At 40.4% G+C, this 18,846-nt stretch overlaps 1 protein-coding gene across 1 annotated transcript in view; it reads left to right on the top strand.

Moving 5' to 3' along the window:
* Positions 1 to 18,846, top strand: part of dnah9 (dynein, axonemal, heavy chain 9) — a 141,444-nt gene that overhangs the window by 79,319 nt on the left and 43,279 nt on the right. The window contains 7 exon segments of the mRNA XM_046853566.1: positions 2,523 to 2,684; positions 3,342 to 3,538; positions 5,070 to 5,232; positions 5,453 to 5,576; positions 5,818 to 5,960; positions 8,526 to 8,687; positions 9,048 to 9,281. Coding sequence (XP_046709522.1) covers positions 2,523 to 2,684; positions 3,342 to 3,538; positions 5,070 to 5,232; positions 5,453 to 5,576; positions 5,818 to 5,960; positions 8,526 to 8,687; positions 9,048 to 9,281 — 1,185 coding nt within the window.

The raw sequence follows: 18,846 nt of genomic DNA, 5'->3' as shown, positions 1-18,846 counted from the left end.
GACTTAAGTCCTGGTGAATTCACAGTGTATTTGCACAGATGGTGCTGTGTCCTGAACAGTTTCGTTAACAGTTTGCCTCAGTCCACAGTGCCTTGTCTTTTATATCAGTGACGCCAGAGGTTGTCGGTTGTCACATCAAGACCGAGAGTGAGTTTAATACCATGCTCCTGAGGTACCACACTGTCCTTCCGATCAGTAACCCGGATCCTTAACCACTGAGCTACCAACACATTTAAACATGCAATTATAAGGAATAAGGCCAATTCCACGCTTTGGTGTACATCAAGTGAGGCAGAAAAATGCCCACAATGCACCCTGCTGGCAAAATCTCATTTGCATACCTGACCACAGATTTTCACACTGTCCGAAATCTGATTCATTGCCTTTTAATCAAGCAATGAGCAGCCATTATGCACCGTTTGTGGTTAAGTCTGGGTTTTTTGCGGACCACCCGATGATTACAATGCATGCCGTTTAGTTACATTCAACAGCTGGTGGTAAATGTAAGCATCATTTAATAACAATCAATTAGGAACTAATGGGGCTTAGTGCAAGTCAGGGAAATCAACAGGAAGCCGTCTTAATGATCGAGGAGTCCGAATCGAGAAGGTCTGAAGGTTGAAGGTGTATAGAAAGTAATCTTATATAGGCAGCTGGTTATTTTCCTTCTAATGAATCAGCGCCTTGCTGGAACATTGAGGCCAGGAGGTTCAGGGTGCCAACAGGAGGTCTTTTAATGCCAGGTAGTTTATTGTAAGAATTTTTTTCTTGTTTTAAGAGTGTTTTACAATAAACACATTGGTTCTATTGAATAATCATGTACACATTTATTTTGGATCTTGCCTGCAGCTCTGCCTCCAAAAGCAGAGGATACAAATTTAACTTTTGTTGTTAATCATGTAGTTGTTGTTGTTGTTGTTGTTGTCATTAGTAATGGTGGCCCTGGAATTCTTGGTGTTGTTGTTGGTGGTGGTATTTTAGATTTTGTTTGTTTTTTTTACCTTGTTGATGTTACTTTTCTTGTTTTAGGTGGTGTTTTTATGGTGATGTCTTTGGTGTTATTTGGTGTTTCTGGTGTTGGTGATGTTTTGGTGTTAGTGGTGGTGGTAGTTTTAATAATATTGTTGATGTGGATGGTGATAGAGGTGATGTTTTGGTGGGGGTGTTTGTTTCTGGTGCTAGGGATGTTTTGGAGGTGGGTAGCAGTAATGTTTTGATGGTCTTGTTGTTGGTGGTGTTTGGGATGGATTGTGGGTTGGTGGCGGTATTGTTTCATAACAATATTAATAGTAATGTTTTGGTGGTAATTGGTGTTTCTTGTCTTGGTGATTTTCTGGGGTTGTTCGTAGTGTTGGGGTTGGTGGTGGTTTTACTGGTATTATTGGTGGTATTTCTGGTGTTGTTTATGGTTTGGGGTTTGGTGATGGTGGTAGTTTTGGTGATGGTAGTTTGATGGAATTATTGGTGGTGCTGTTTTCGTGTTGTGGATGTTTTGTGGGTTGGTTGTAATAGTGTTTGGTGACACTATTATATGTGATGTTTTGGTGGTGTTTGGCGTTACGGTGTTGGTGATGTTTTGTGCGGTACTGTTGGTAGCGTGATTATAGGTGATGTTTTGGTGATGATTGGTGTTTCTGGTGTTGGTGATGTTTTGAACACTTGTTTGTAGTGTTAAGGGGTTGATTTTAGTGATATTGTTGGTGGTGATGTTTTGGTGGTGGTTGTAGTTTTAGTGACATTGTTGATTGTGATGTTTTGTGTGTTGTTTGGTGTTTCTGGTGTTGGTAAGGTTTTTAGTATTGGTGGTGATTTTAATGGTTTTATTGGTAGTGATGTTTTAGTGGTGTTTGGTGTTTCTGGTAGGGGTGGTTGTTGGGTGTATTTAGTGATATTGGGTGGTTGTTTGGTATTTTACATGGTGGTGGTGGTGGTGGGTTCTCTTTAGTGTTTTTGGTGCTGTTTTTGGCATTGGTTCTGTCATTAATGGTGGTGATGGTTTTGTTTCGTTTCATGTTTTTAGGGCATGAGGGTCTGATGTTTTTTTGTGTTGCTGTTGGTGATGTTTTTGAATGATATCAGGAAATGTGCAGGTCATACAAAATGCATTTTGATTTCCATTCTCTATACTTTTGTCTCCAAGACAATGAAAACAGTCAGTCTCCTCAGGTAATTAAGACATCGTGTGCCACGGCATTTCAAAATTTGCCCTCTATCATAAATTCCAGAAATGGATTTAATCTCCTTTAGAAGTCAATTTCCTTATGAACTTGTTTTGACACACAATAAATGGTTTATTTCTCTCTCTGTTCAACCTGTCAGACCTCCGTAAGCCTGATGATTTCTGTTCGCTCCGTATTTGGCCTAAATACTTCTTCCATACTATGTCTTCCAGGATGGTACAGGGTTTCATTATGAACTCTTCATTACGTAATTATTTTCCATTTAGCCTTGAACAAACAAATGAGCAATTAAAAGAATGCATTTAGGATTGTGTGCAATTACTTTTTTTTTCTTCATTTCAGGGCATTCTCTTTTGCAAAAACGAGTGCATCAAGACCCCTCAGGACCTTGTGAAGATCTACCTCCATGAGTCCAATCGAGTTTATCGGGACAAGATGGTGGAAGACAAGGACTTTTCCACTTTCGATAAGCTGCAGTCTGAAGTAGTGGGAAAGTTTTATGAGGTGAGAGGCCGAGGCTTCAGTTTGACAAAGCGGCCTGTGGTCATTAAGGCATGTGTGTCTGGTTCAGCGAGGATGTTCTGGTTTGGTCAGTCAGTACTGCCTCAGACAGACAAAGTTAATCAGAGCTAAAGCCTGTCAGTGCGCACCACCATCAGTCCAGCAAATTAGTGGAAAAGACGAAGGATAAAAAAGAAATGATGTAATGGCTGTTCTTTCTGCTGCCCACTGACTCCCTCAGTTTATCACAGAGTGGTTATTCTTGTAGAAAAAGAGGAGAAAACTGACAAGCCTATCCTGCTATTCTTCTGTAAAGCAGCATTCTGTCAACTTCATGACACACACACTCACACCAAACACACACACACATTCTCAACTCTCCCCAGTCAAATCTGCCGAGTCCTGTTGCGTCAGTCTATCATGTCAGCCAAGAAAGGAAGCTTCCCAAATCTAGCGTAGGCAGCAGCTCTGTGAAAGAAAAAAAAACTATGCATTGTGTTAATAGCATGAATTAAAACGAAAGAACGGACGGTTTTTGTTGAATATTATTTTAATAGATAAGGACCAGGATCTCCCTCGAAGGCAGCAGCACTCTAAAGTTATTGGTATTCAATGTTTAATATTTGATGGTATTCTAAAGCGAGTTTGTGTTCCCACTAGGACATGGACGAAGCTCTGGCGGAGGCCAAGGTGATGAATATGTACTGCCATTTTGCCTTGGGCATTGGCGAACCAAAATACATGCCTGTGCAATCCTGGGAAAGCCTGAACAAAACCCTACTGGAGGCTCTGGACAGCTACAACGAGGTCAACGCGGCACTCCATCTCGTTCTCTTCGAGGACGCCATGTGTCACATGTACGGTTGGAGTTTACTGTAGAATTTGATCAATATGTATTAGGGATGTGCATCTCCTTAACTGCGGCTGATGCGATTCGCATGTCGATGCATAGCCAACGATACGATACATTAAAGATACATTTGAAGCGATTTCTTCAGTTTAGACAGACCACAAATCATGAATTTACTTACTAAGTGCCTTCTGACACACCTCGGTTTCCATAATGTTGTGAAACGTCAGAGAACGAGCTTGAGAAACAGTTTAGCTAGGAGAAATCAATCATATATAGATAACAGATAACAGAGACAGGAAGTACAACAAATACTTTGCTACTGTACTGATGTAGATGTATAAATATAAATCTGGTATCGGTATTTGAATTCATTATTTATTTTTCGGACAACTTTTTAATTTCACTCATTACATTTTTCACTAAAATATGTCCTTTCTACTTCGTACAGTTTCAAGCCATTTTTGGCGACTCAATATTTTTTCTTTTCACTGCGTGCCGTTTTCAGCTCATCAATCGATTTCCAGTCATTGCGCTGCTCTTTCAATCTACCACTGCCGTATCATTTCCTGGCTCTCACACACCACAGATGTAGGCTAGCATAGGAAGCTAACAAAAAGTATGCCGGCGATGAGTCAGAGGGAGTCAGCGATGTGAAAAAATGACTGATCATTATCATCTTTGCCCTGCTTGTTTTCTATATGGTGATTGATCAGCCTGAATACATTTGTTAAATAACACAATTTTATATTAATGTGATGTGACGTCCAGTTACCAGTGTTACATTTAAACAGGTAGTAATGTTAGTAACGTCTTTTTACTTAAGTACATGTCAGAGGCCAAACTTCTTTACTTTAACTTAACTACTTAAACATAAGTATCTGTACTTCTGCTTGAGTGAAAAGAAAAAAATAAATAAATTAAAATATATATATATATATATATATATATATATATATATATATATATATATACACACATACACACACACACACACACACACACAAATGTAATTAGGACCTAGGAGCTCGACAGATTACAAAATTTGGTTTATTGAAAATCAGTAGGTGAAACTCATTCATTAGCCACAGTGGATTAAACAGTGCATCTCATCTCTCGCTTGCTACACTCCAGCAGAGACTGTTCTTTACCATGCGGTTCCCAATCATTGTTCTCATGGTATCATCTACAGATCTTATTTAAAGTTGTAGTACATCATTTATAAATTCAAATTTTTACTTTGTAGTTAAAGGCAAATATGTTAAAAACAGCGCATCACATAACTTTGATGCCGATTCACTGATGCGAATCGGTTAAACTTACAATAACTACGATTTATCATTGTACCTGCGGCATTGTAGGAGAAGTACGAGGTAAGAGTTAGTCTGATCGTGGTGCTGTGGATGAGAAGGGAAAAAAAAAAGATGATGACAGTGATGGTGATGATAATGCTGATAACGAACCGACAGCGATGCGCTTCCTCAATAACAACTCTAATTCCCTTCCTCTCGCGTTTCCACCCTTCTTGTCTGCCTCAGCTGTCGCATCAACCGCATCCTGGAGTCTCCCAGGGGAAACGCCTTGCTGGTCGGGGTGGGCGGGAGCGGCAAGCAGAGTCTGACGAGATTGGCAGCCTTCATCAGCTCCCTTGAGGTCTTCCAGATTACTCTGAAGAAAGGATACAGCATTGCCGATCTCAAGGTAGCACGGGCGCATCACTTCCCGAGCACTTCATTCTGTTCTCAAAGCGACACCCTGATGAGATGAGATGTCATGCTTTCGTTTATTGGACTGTACATCAATGCAACAATATATACACTAGTAACATTTAAATAAGTATCCTGAAGCCCTTTTCAACTTTATGGTATTACACAGGATTGCAAAATGACAGTCTGAAGGGTTTGTGTGTGTGTGTGTTTAGAGCGATTTGGCCACGCTGTACATCAAAGCCGGGGTGAAGAATATTGGCACGGTGTTCCTCATGACAGATGCCCAGGTTGCAGATGAGAAGTTCCTTGTGTTAGTCAATGATCTTTTGGCATCAGGTAAGCACAGACATTTACAAACACACGGCCCGGCTTTCAAGTCGGCCTTATTTTTCTGCCAGCTATTAAGCCTAGGCTAAAGGATCGAAACAGTAGTGTTTTTCCTAAGCTTGAATGTCAATTTGTCATATTTCTTGTAATAAAACCTGACAAAAAAATCATTTAAAACCCCCAAATCACTTAGCTGTCGTTGCTCTGGCTTCTCCCTTTTCTTCCTCTTCTGTATATTTCTTCACACCAGGTGAGATCCCAGACCTGTTCCCTGACGACGAGGTGGAGAACATCATAAACGGCATGAGGAACGAGGTGCGCAGCCTTGGCCTTCTGGACACCAGGGAGAACTGCTGGAAATTCTTCATTGACCGTGTTCGCCGGCAACTTAAGGTGCGTCAGGAGTCACAGGAGTGTTAAATTGGAAGCTCAATATGTACTGATGTAGATCAGTAATGGACTTTAAGGAAGTAAATGTAATTCTTTACTGTACTTAAGTAGTCTGAAGTATTTCCGTTTGGGGAGACTTTTAACTTCACTACACACAAGTCAAATATCGTACTTTTTTACTCAACGACATTTTGCGAAATCAGTCTATTTATTTATGAGTGGATAAAAATGTAACTGGCCACCACGCAGCAAGCCAATCAGTGTCCAGTTTTCTAATCGTTTTGTTTGCCGCTAGGTGATATCTATTTAGCATCAACATAGTTTAGCGTCGGTTCAACACTAAGCAGAACATTTTGAGAGGAATAAATGATGGTGGGAACCAACCCCAGCCATTAGGGTTGCAAAAGCCTTAGTGCCGCTCCCAAGCCCGGATAAATGGTTGCGTTAGGAAGGGCATCCAGCGTAAAAAACGTGCCAAATCAAACATGCGGATGGTCCGCTCTGTCGACCCCTAATGGGAGAAGCCGAAAGAAATGATGGAAGAAACTCCTGGCTCGAACTCGCCACAACACCCGTGACCTTTATTACGTGAATTTATGAAAGTACAGTGGAACCTGGTTATCTTGCCCTCGGTTACCTCGACAACCCTATTAAGTCGATGTTTTTGAAGTGGAACCGCCAAATTCTCGCTTTTTCTAAGCATTTTTTATCGGTTATGTCGCCGAACCCTAATATCTCGAGCACAAGGGGGCAAAAATTTGCCATTTAACGTCGGTTATCTCGGTGCAGCCGCAGAAGAACTCGCGGAAGTGGCGGAAAACCATCCAAAATCATAGAATGAACACCGGCAGGATCGGGGGGGAATCCACGGTGCGCTTTGGGAAGAAAAGAGCAGCCGTTGAGAGAGTGCCGGTGGGAAGGCACGTACCGGGATACACATGAGCGATAACAACGACCGCCGTGAACCAACATATACCAACAATAACGGACAGTGAGAGTGTGGAAGTTTAAATAGGAGCTGGTGATGATGCTAAACAAGCACCATATGTGCGCGATTGAAGCGGAGCTTCAAAGAAAGTGGCCGAGAAAGCAACTGACACGCCGAAGGGGGCGCCGAAGGAGGCGTGGCAGGTGGATTCCTGACAGATAAACATGTACTGTATGTATTTTTATAGCATGCCTTCATTAAACAAATCGCGGCAACGCTGTTGTGTAAAAAAACCCTTCAAAAACACGTGCATGCACATTCTCATTTATTAACGCACATCATGTACATAAAGAAATTTCAAGCACGTTAATATATTGCCGCCATTTTGATCATCGGTTACCTCGATGCTTTTTGGCGACCCCCTAGGACATTGACAGGACATAACCGGGTTCCACTGTAGTTGAAAAGAAGGTTTTGGGCTCATGATTATTTGAATAGTTATCAACAATCAGTGTTTGACTCATTTATATCATTCAAACTTTTGATTTGTGTGTTGAGTCACATTCGAGTCTTTTTACATAAACTGAGTTGATTAAGCAAAGAGTTTTGTGACAAAAATGATAATAGGAACATTATAGCCGTAATAAATCAGTACTTTGGATACTTAAGTACATTTAAAGGCAAATACTTTTGTACTTTTACTGAAGTGAAAAAGGACATGGTTTGTGTACTTCATCCACCACTGACGTAGATTGACTGGGCTGAAATCTGTTCCTATACTTTTGCATGATCATGTATGGTTGCTTTTAAATCGGAAGGTCTCCTTTCCAGAGAGTTTGATGACGAATGCCTCCCATTCTGTTGTGCAAGAAATGGGGTGCCCCCGAATAGTCGAAGAAGGAGGAGCCTGATTCCACTACCAGTCCCACAGTCGAATCTTCTGAGACATGTTATGACACGAGGATCGTGTTATTTTGGTTATATGGGGTGCTCAATGTCTGATTTCATAGAACTACTGGTTTTCTCTCAACAAGTTCATATACAGATTATTGTGATAGTGCTGTAAATAAACATGTGACAAAAGCTTTAAATAAATGTTTTTAATGTGCGTGAATAAATCCAACCCGTGACAGATTTAAGTTTTACTTTCCCTGATCCGTGATTGACACAGGAGCATCTTGGTATTTGGATATTTCTGTAGTTATTTCTGCTATTTCTTAGGTTCATCGATCCAAATGTTTTTATACATTTTCTTCTCGCTATTTTTGGGCGAGTTTCTGTATATCGTGGCTTTAAAATGTTATGAGGAAACATTTTTTTTTTTTTTTATTGCCCTTCATTTAAACTTTAAAAAGATTTTTTAAACATTGCCACTTTAGTCTATCACATGACAGACCGTTTTTGGTCGTCATGTGGAAAATAAAATAAAAAAATACCCACACATGATTGATGATGATGAAAAATCAGTCGACTATAGGCAAGACTTGACCATTCTGATTCGAATATGTAAATCCTTAGTCTTGGACAGATCCCTTGCAAGGAATGTAAAAAATGTGTCAAATGAGCATGTTCTAAAGTTTGCTTTGAGAACATAATAGGGATTGCCCTTCAACCAGTCTTGGGGTTTCCTATATTTGCAGGTAGCACTGTGCTTTTCTCCAGTGGGCAACAAGCTGAGGGTTCGTAGCAGGAAGTTCCCGGCCGTAGTGAACTGCACCGCGATCGATTGGTTCCACGAGTGGCCACAAGAGGCACTGGAGTCAGTCAGCGTGAGGTTCCTCCAGGAGGTGGAGCACATTGAGGTAAAAAACGCAGGGGTCAAACCTGCTGTTACTCAGGGGGTTTAGAAATGCAATTTGATCTACAGTGATGTATCATTTCCGCATAAATCTAGATAGTATGCGAGAGCAAACAACTCCCAAGGTGAGCATGTTAACGTAATTCAATGCAAGTAAAGATGCCTGGAGTCACGAGAGAAATAATTAGTGTGGGCCGGGTGGCGTGGTGTGGTGTAAAGTCATTCTCAGTGTCATGTTTGGGAGGTAATGAAATGATGATCAGAATGGAATGGATTGACACCTCTGGCAAGGTGTTGTTCTTTTGCGCTTGGATGGAAATGAGATTTTCTTTCCTTTTTTTCTCCCCCCACATGTGTTTCTTAGCCACAAGTAAAGGACTCTGTGAGTAAGTTTATGGCGTACGTCCACGTCAGCGTCAACAAAATCTCTAAGGACTACCTGGTCAATGACCGGCGATACAACTACACTACCCCCAAGTCCTTCCTAGAGCAGATCAAACTCTACAGGAACCTGCTGGCTCTCAAGAGGAAAGACCTCAGCATGAAGATGGAGCGACTAGAAAATGGCCTTCAGAAGCTAAACAGCACCTCGGCGCAGGTACGTCCTTTGTCCTTCCTATCTACCTTCAAGGTCTGGGTCACTTTGAGACACCTAGTTTCAGATTACAGATATATTATACAGTATATGGAGAAATGTTTGTGGACACCTGACCAAGATTGATTTGTGCTTTTGTGTCGATTTGCTGACATAATGACCTCTAGTCTTCTGGGAAGTCTAGAATCTTCACAACTCTAGTCGTCACTAGATTCTGGAGTGTGCTTGTGGAGATTTGTGCTACAAGGGGGTTAGTAAAATCAAGTACTGATGTAGGTGAGGTGAGTCAGCCTGGTGGTGCAGGTCAGCGTTCCAATTCATCCTCTCCAATTCATTCGTTCATTCAAAGCTCTCCAATGAGGTTGAGGTCAGAGTAGGTCATTCAAGATCTTCCAGTGTAATTTGGACTCCATGCCATGAAATCCAAATCTTTATGGAGCTCAAGTGAAGTCAAGAAGCCTTTGTTGTCATTCCAACTACATATATAGCTGATGCAGAGGTGGGAGGTAATGAAATACAAATACTTTGTTACTGTACTTAAGTAGATTTTTCCGGTATCGGTATTTTACTTCACTATTTATTTTTCACTCAATAAATGTTTTACACAAATATCTGTACTTTCTACTTCTTCCATTTTCAAAACAGAGAGTTTAAATCTATTTGGTGACATGAACAAGATTTTTTCTTAGCCCATCAACCTATTTCCTGTCAATGCACGGCTTTTTCAACCTACCGTTGGTGTATCATTTACTGGCTCTCACGCACCACAGATGTATGCTAGCATACGAAGCTAACAACGAGCAAAGCATGTGTATGAGACAGAGGAAGTCATGATCACATGATCACCTTCATCTTTTCTCTGCTTGTGTTCTATATGGTGGTTGTTCAGCCAGGATACATTTATTTGGTAACAAACTTAAAAATTTGTTTTGTATTAATATACGAATTTGATGTAAAGTCCAGTTACCAGCATGACACTAAAACAGGTAGTTGTAATGGCTACTTTTTACTTAAGTACATGTCAGAACCCAAAACTTTAACTTCAAAAGTGTAATCAGTACTTCAACTTTCACCAGAGACTTGAAGAACATGCGTATCTGTACTTCTGCTCTAGTGAAGTATGTGTGTACTTTTGCCATCTCTGGAAATGAGACGTTTCATAAACACAACATAGAGCTACATCACGCAGCATAGAGCTACATAACAGAACACAGAGCTAAGGACTAAAGTAAGTTGTTCTAGCCATATAAAGTACATCGTTTTCAGCCTAGTGCAAGACAAAAGACAGCGCAAACAGACAGTACAGAAAGTGCAGGAGAAATATAAATAGCGCTGACCAGTTTACCTACTTATAATGTGTTATACAGTATAATGTGTAAAGATTATGAGAGAGCAATGAATAAAAGTGTTCTTGTAAACATGTACAAAAGAATTTGTGCAATACAGCAACAGCAGCAATCAAGAATCTGGCTTTGTGCATTGTCATGCTGGAACAGGTTTATGTCTCTTAGTTCAACTGAAAGAAGAATTCCATACTAATGCATCTAAAGACATCCGATACAATTGTGTACCTCCAACTTTGTAGTAACAGTTTGGGAAGAACCGCAAATAGCTGGAGAAGTCAGGTGTCTCAATACTTATATCCATACTATATAGCGTATCATCAGCTTACATACTCAGCAAAACAACAATCACTGGGCTAAATGAATATCCATTGAAATAGATTTTTTAAGCCTAGTGATGTCAGTGTTTCAGGATAGATGTGATCCTTTTGCGTCACCCAGCATAAAATCTTTCCGTCTGGAAAATCATATTGAACAAAGGCAACGACACGTGTGGCATTGTACCTCACCGTATAGTCCATCACCGGCTTTCCAGTTCTCATTTACTGAAATGAGCTTTCATGAGAAATAAACTGAAGACTGATGTAATTGTATTTCTGGATTCATAATAGGAATGTGCATCTCCGTAACCTGAGTCCGATGCATAGCCAACGATACATTAAGGATACATATGAAGCAGCTATCAGTGTGATGCGATTCACCCCTATTGCGATTGCAGTGCGGATCCGATTCCGATTCGTTCTGATACAATGCAGTGAAAAAAATATAATGCTATTCAATTCAATATGGTTTAGATAGATCAGTTTTATTAGGTTAGACAGACAGTGAATAATACATTACCTTAAGTGCTTTTCTAAATAGAAAAACAGAGGTGCTTTTGCTATTCTGTCTCCAGGAAGATGCAGCTCTACCTCTGCTATGTAAATCTATATTCTATGTGACTCTCAGGACACGCTTCGGTCTCCGTAGTGTTGTGATACGCCATATTCACAGTGGTGCTTTTTAAATAATAAAACTAGAGCATAGATAGATAGATGAGGTCTACAAGAGGTCTAGCATTGTCTTGCATTAGGAGGAACCTAGGGCCAACCGCACCGGCATATGGTCTCACAAGGGGTCTAAGGATCTCATCTCGGTACCTAATGGCGGTCAGGCTACCACTGGTGAGCACATGGAGGGCTGTGCGGCCCTCCAAAGAAATGCCACCCAACACCATTACTGACCCACTGCCAAACCAGTCATGCTGGAGGATGTTGCAGGCAACAGATCGTTCTCCATGGCGTCTCCAGACTCTGTCACATCTGTCACATGTGCTCAGTGTGAACCTGCTTTCATCTCTGAAAAGCACAGGGTGCCAGTGGCGAAACTGCCAATCTTGGTGTTCTCTGGCAAATGCCAAACGCCCTGCATGGTGTTGGGCTATAAGCATAACCCCCACCTGTGGACATCGGTCCTGCTGCTGGGTTGTTGCCCTCCTACAGCCTCCTCCACGTCTCCTGATGTACTGGCCTGTCTCCTGGTAGCGCTTCCATGCTCTGGACACTACGCTGACAGACACAGCAAACCTTCTTGCCACAGCTCTCATTGATGTGACTGGGTGAGCTGCACTACCTGAGCCACTTGTGTGGGTTGTAGACTCCGTCTCATGCTACCACTAGAGTGAAAGCACTGCCAGCATTCAAAAGGTACAAAAACATCAGCCAGAGAGCATAGGAACAGAGAAGTGGTCTGTGGTCACCACCTGCAGAACATTTCACTGCATGTCGTACTCTGTATGAATGTGTATATGACAAGTAAGAAATTAAAGATCTTTAAATCAAAATTTTTTAAATGTAAATAAATATATATGTGGATAAATGTACAGCAAATAAATATAAAGGCTCTGGGCAGTTTATGACTAGTGATCAAGTAACACTAATTATCTTTTCATCATAGCACCTGTTAGTGGGTGGAATATTTCAGGCAGCAAGTCAACTTTTTGTCCTCAAAGTTGATGTTTCAGAAGCAGGAAAAATGGGCAAGGATTTGAGCGAGTTTGACGAGGGCCAAATTGAGACGGCTAGACGACTGGGTCAGAGCATCTCCAAAACTGCAGCTCTTGTGGGATGTTCCTGGTCTGCAGTGATCAGTTTCAATTAAAAGTGGTCTAAGGAAGGAAAAGCGGTGAACCGGCGACAGGGTCTTGGGCGGCTGAGGCGCATAAGGGAGCGAAGGCTGGGCCTTGTGGTCCGATCCAACAGGCGAGCTCCGGTAGCTCAAACGGCAGAAGAAGTTAATGCTTGATGGATCAGGACTGTTTTTGGCAACAAAAGGTGGACCAACACAATATTAGGCAGGTGGTCACTATGTTATGCCTAATCGGTGTATCTTCTTATTCTTCTTTCGGCTGCTCCCATTAGGGGTCGCCACAGCGGATCATCCGTCTCTATACCCCCCTGTCCTCTACATCTGCCTCTTTCACACCAACTACCTGCATGTCTTTCCTCACCACATCCATAAACCTCCTCCTTGGCCTTTCTCTTTTCCTCCTTCCTGGTGGCTCCATCCTCAGCATTCTCCTGTATATATGAACATATACAAGAAGTTAAATCAGTGCTGGATGTGTGTGAGGAACATTATGTGATTAGAATAAGTGATATAAAAATGTGCAATGTATGTACAACCCTACAAAGGTTAAATACAGTGTACATACAGATGATTTACTAATAATTATATAAAAAAATGTTTTTTACCGATGCAAATATTTCTAAAAAAAAAAAAAAAGATGCATAAGGATACAAATGCCAACTATCCGATGCACACTTTTCAAATTGGACGTATCACATCGCAGGTGGTGAATCCTAGCATCCCTACTTCATAGATATCTGTTTATAAAGACACAGTGGAATGAGCTTTAAGTGGTCCGAGTTGGAGTTGCCCATCCTGGTCCTGCTTTTTTTTTTTTTTATTTAAGGAAGAGTAGGGGGTCAGTTGTTCTCGATTCTGTATGCTCTATACTGTACACTATGTGCATAAAAAAAAGGTCAGAAAGGGTCAGTGGAATGAATTACTCCTGTGTCTCCTGTGTCGACCGCAGCGTGCTATTTTGCATAATCCAGAGGTTAATACTGTTTAATGAAAGGCTTCTAGAACTTTGAAACATCCTCCGTCGTGGTTTATCCCTCGATGTCGTATCGGATTTGTGCGGGTTCATGTGTGTTACCAGCCTCACTCCGGCTTTTCTAAGCAGCTTGTTGCCAGGTAGTAGCAGGTGGGTGTGAATTCCCAGTGGTCCGGACCTCTCTTTTCAATCCCAACTAATGGCTTCAGGGGCGGCGCGTTCGGGCCTCTCTACGCTAAGCTTTTTTTTTGCGAGACTGGAGCAATTCGGGGATCTCATTTGCATGCATTTCTTAGAGAGAAACGGTTGTGGGAATAGGGTGGGGGTGTGTGTGTGTGTCGGGGGTGTTTGATTCGAAACTGATTCGAAACGCTCGATCGTGCCGAGAAAGATCGATGCCCACCAAAGTGTCTTGTTTAGATGAACGTCGGGGGAGTCGACGGCAAAAGAAAGAAGAGTCAGAAAGAGGGCAGGGTCAGGAGTGATGGCTACGGAAAACCAGAAGTGGGTGTTAATGAGCGAGAAAGTTTATTGGCTTTGCGGCACGTCGGCTTTATTGAAGTGGGACCGCCGCAACATGTAATTAGTGGATATTGATGCAAACGAGTTGCTCCCTACTCGCATGCCCGAGACTTCATATGGATTTTTGCCAGGTTATTTTTTATTAGATCCATTTATTAGAGCCATTATTAGATTGTGTAATACCGGTCCATTGCTTTAGGCGTACTACGAGGCCGCGTTGCTTGGAATCAAGTTTTTGGGGCTTGAAAAAAAGTGCAGGCTACGACTTGGCTATGAAAAAAACCGGATCAGGCCGCTCTATTAGCCGTGGAACACCTTTCCCTCCCAAAACGTTAGTCGAGTAGCGCAGTCGCGTAAACGTACTTATCTTTGAATCGTCGCTCATTTTTGAGAACGGCGCGAAACAGAGGTCAATCTGGTCTGATCCGCTTTTCTTTTTTTTTTTTTTTTTTTCCCGAAAAAATCTGCAGCCTCTGCACCGATTGCACGCGGTTCTCCGAGTACCTTTTCTTCTGCCGAAGTGAGGATCATTATAGCTATTTCATGCGGTTCGAGGGCGAAGAGGGAGAAACTCGGATGAAGTGGGACTTGAAGTGCGCTTTCTGACTGTGCTTCGTGAGCAATTAGTACTCCATCATCTCTACCTCCTATTCATCTGTTTAATTACCCACACGATAGCAACTTGATTTTTGTGTGTTTCGCCATTCCGCTACCTCGAAGGTGGTTCGTCCCAGACGTCTCATTTTCTACTAATCAGCTCATTCGGAAGCGAAAAAAAAAAAAGGAAGCCGCTTTTGATTCCTCGTGTACCTTGAGAAGAGTTGAGATTGCAGAGCAACTTTTTCTTTTTCTTTTTACACTTTACTCATCTAACAATTTGTGCGGTCTGGTTTGTACATCATGCTGCTTTAGATTGTTGCTGATGGCAGTTGTGTAGCTAATTACTCCATTGCAATTCTCTCCTCTGATTGACTTTTCCTTCTCTGACGGTGCGCGGTGGAAAATGGCCGTATCAAACGTTCAGCAATTAGGAAAGGCTTCGTCTATTAAAGCATCCGCATCAATCATATTTACAGCAGCCCTTCTTCTCGCTATTGTTTTTTTTTTTTCTTTTCACCGTTATCAATTAAAAATGACAAAGCACTCATTTCTCATTTCTTAGATAGGAAAAATAGAAAAAATAAACATAAATACAATTTGAATTCAACTCCAAAACAAAAACAAATCATCTGTTATTCATAAGCTCTGGAGATATAATTAGATGATAATGACAAATTCATTTGATTTTATTTTTAATGATTATGATGCTTGTGACAAATAGAGCTTAGAGCATATGTACTGTAATTTTGGAGGAAAACTCATAAAAGAAGAAATTGTATTATTATTATTATTATTATTTATACTAGTGCACACACACAAACACACACATGCTGTATAGTGTGCTTTGTTTATACTGTAGGGTTTATTTGTTTTTATAAGAAAATTGACAACAATAATATTGATAATAATAATAATAATAATAATAATATTTGAATGCAAAATTGGAATGCATCATATATGTATATAGTGTATGCTATATATACTGTAGGATTTATTTATTTATTTATTTATTTAGCCGCTGCTTCTGCTGTTGGTGATGCTCATGCCGACTATTATTAATATTATTATTAATATTATCATCCACATAAAAAATAAACCCTACTGTATAAATAAAGCACAGCGTATGTATGTATAGTATATATGCACACACACTGCATATATATTGCGTGTGAATTTTTATACAAAGTTTGAATGCAAAAGTGGAATGCAGCGTATATGCATGTACTGTAGGGTTTATTTGTTTGTTTGTTTGTTTGTCTATAAATGTATGATAGCGATGATGATTTTTATGATTATAACTATTATCAGCATCATGCCTTCAAATTACCATACGCCCAATGTAGAAACTGTGTTCACTACATTAGAATGAGTTGAGTGTTTCTAGCCAGTGTGTTTAGCAATAAGTCTAACATATTGAAATTCATGGCGATTCCCTATAAGGAATGAATGTTCCCACTGTTTGGAAAATAAAGGACATGCTAGCAGTGGTGAAACTTTGCTCTACCAAGGCTTCGCTATCAAATGAATTTGTTCAGACCATCAGAAACAGATTCAGAAAGAATTTTATTGACCAAGTAAGACCTTTATCCTTGCTGGTTTTCTTTTAGAAACAAACAAGTGATCGCCTTTTTGTGCTTAAAAAAAAAAAAAAAAAAAGCCCTGATATACGCACATACAATAAACACTCTGGAAATGAGGTTGTTGTTTGTCTCTGCTGTAGAGGCTTTTAGAAGCAGGAAATCGATTAAATGTCAAGCTGCATGTGTGACTTCACACAGTCACAATTAAAGTGGGATGTTAAACTGTGTGCTTGTTTTTGGTCGCATTGAACTGGTGCATTAATTAAAATGAAAAGAAACAAAATTCTGGATTCAACATTTCATTTATTATTATTATTATTATTTATTTATTTATTTATTTTTTATCATTATTATTTATTTTCATCATATTTTCTTGCTAGCACTTTAGTTTGGTCCTCAAAAATTTTTTTCCTCCATGTTTTCTACCCATCTTGTGATCTGATTGGATCACTTGAATACTTACCGTATTTTTCGGACTATAAGCTGCTACTTTTTTCCCACGTTTTGAACCCCGCGGCTTAAACAACGAAGCGGCTAATTTATGGATTTTTCCTGGGTTTTTCACAAACTTCAAGCCAAAAAACTGAACTCCATAACATTAGACCAATGAAATTTCCGAACGGAAACGAAAAAACGCACCTCACCTGTGTTCTGAGCTGCACTGCATCGGGAGAAAAAACTTCCACCGGGGGTTTTTTAAACGCACAACGATGCCAAAAGAAAAAGTGCCGAGAGAAATAGTTGTAAAAGGAAGGAGGAAGACAGTGAACAATGACTTTCTTGGTCGGCTACTGTTTAGATACAAGCCGTTGTAACGCGTTGAGTCTGGGTCATGGGAGAGCTCACTAACACCAGTTGCAACAGAAATCATATAAGCACAGAAAGATTTCCAAAACTCATGCTTTTTTTTCTTGGCAACAGCCTTACGGGTTAGTCAAAGAAACTCAGAAATGAGCATCAGAAAATAAGGACATATTCCTCTGTCTTGCACACAAAAATGCGGCGGCAGGCTATTCCCAAAATACCGCTCTGCTCTTAAAGGAGCCACAACATATGTCACCCGTTACACCGTGTAACAGACACTGTCTTTCGCAACCCTTTTCGCAAAAAAGATGCAGTATCTGTCAATAATCTTATTGTTTTGGAGACACATACATGTTCCTTTAAAAATGTTCTAGGTGAACAAACTAGATACAAAATCAAAAACACATAAGAATTGAACAGTGAATGATTGGAAGAAAGTTGAGTCCAAATGTGACATTTTTGGCTCCAGCAGAAGATTGTATGTAAGGTGAAGAACTGCATAGATGTTAGCAGATGGAAGGTTAATGGTTTGGGGTTGTTTTGGAGCAGGAATGGATTGCAAACTTATTCTGGGTTAAAGGAATACTGAACCAACATGACTACGATTCCATTCTTTAACTTGCTAGCTGGAACTGGACTTCAACATTCAACAAAATAATGACCTGAAATATACGTCCAATCTCTGTAGGCGTTATTTCGAGGAGGAACAGTTGCCTGAAGTGTTATCTATTATGAAACAGCCTGCGCAGTCACCTAAATCCTATTGAACTGCTCTCCGATGAACTGGATCGCAAAGTCAGAAAGAAAAGTACAACTAGTGAAGAAGACCTTTGGCAAGTTTTACAAGAGACACGGCGAAGTAATCCAACTGAACGTTCGGAGAAACAAACTGCCCAGATGCCCAGAGTGTGTAAAGCTGTTAATCATGTTAAAGGAGGGTTTTTTATTGTAAATAAAGTTGAACATCTGGACCTTTATATATTTGGTCAAAGTAAAGCTTCATAGCATTAAACGACCTACTTGCATAGAAACGAATGTGCATATGTCTCTCAAAAAAATTTCCATACTTTGCCAGGCAAACAAGGATACTTGACTTCTCGTAATACAGAGCTGCAAACTAGTTAAATAGTAAACAAATAAACTACTAGAAAAACAAAGTGGAAAAAAGAATCGAATTGCATAAAACAACCGAATGTGCTAGATGTGCAAGTTTTCTCCCCTCCCTCTAGCATTCTGAATCGTCCCCATGCCACTGCTGAGGTTTATTGAAGATTCATATTGAAGATTAACAGCTGGATAAGGATTGTAATAGAGCAAGCTTGGTCAATTAGTATCGGTATCACGTCTAAGGGAGAGAGTCAGCATGCGGGACCACTGATGTTATAATCCTTTAAAGAAACATGGGTGTCTCTCGTTTGATTCACATCACCATTACAGTAGCACATAAGGCACACACTATATACAGTACACCCCTCACATTTCAGCAATCATTTAAGTATATCTTCTGAAGGCACAATACTTTAGAAATGAAACTTGGATATGTTTTAGAATAGTTAATATGCAGCTTACCCTAACCAAAATATATTGTTCGCTGAAAATAACTCTACAACAAAAGTGAG

This window comes from Silurus meridionalis, chromosome 7 (genome assembly GCF_014805685.1).
Source record: "Silurus meridionalis isolate SWU-2019-XX chromosome 7, ASM1480568v1, whole genome shotgun sequence".
Lineage (NCBI taxonomy): Eukaryota > Metazoa > Chordata > Actinopteri > Siluriformes > Siluridae > Silurus > Silurus meridionalis.
The sequence above is the reverse complement of the archived record's forward strand: the minus strand, read 5'-3'. Positions and strand labels throughout refer to the sequence as shown.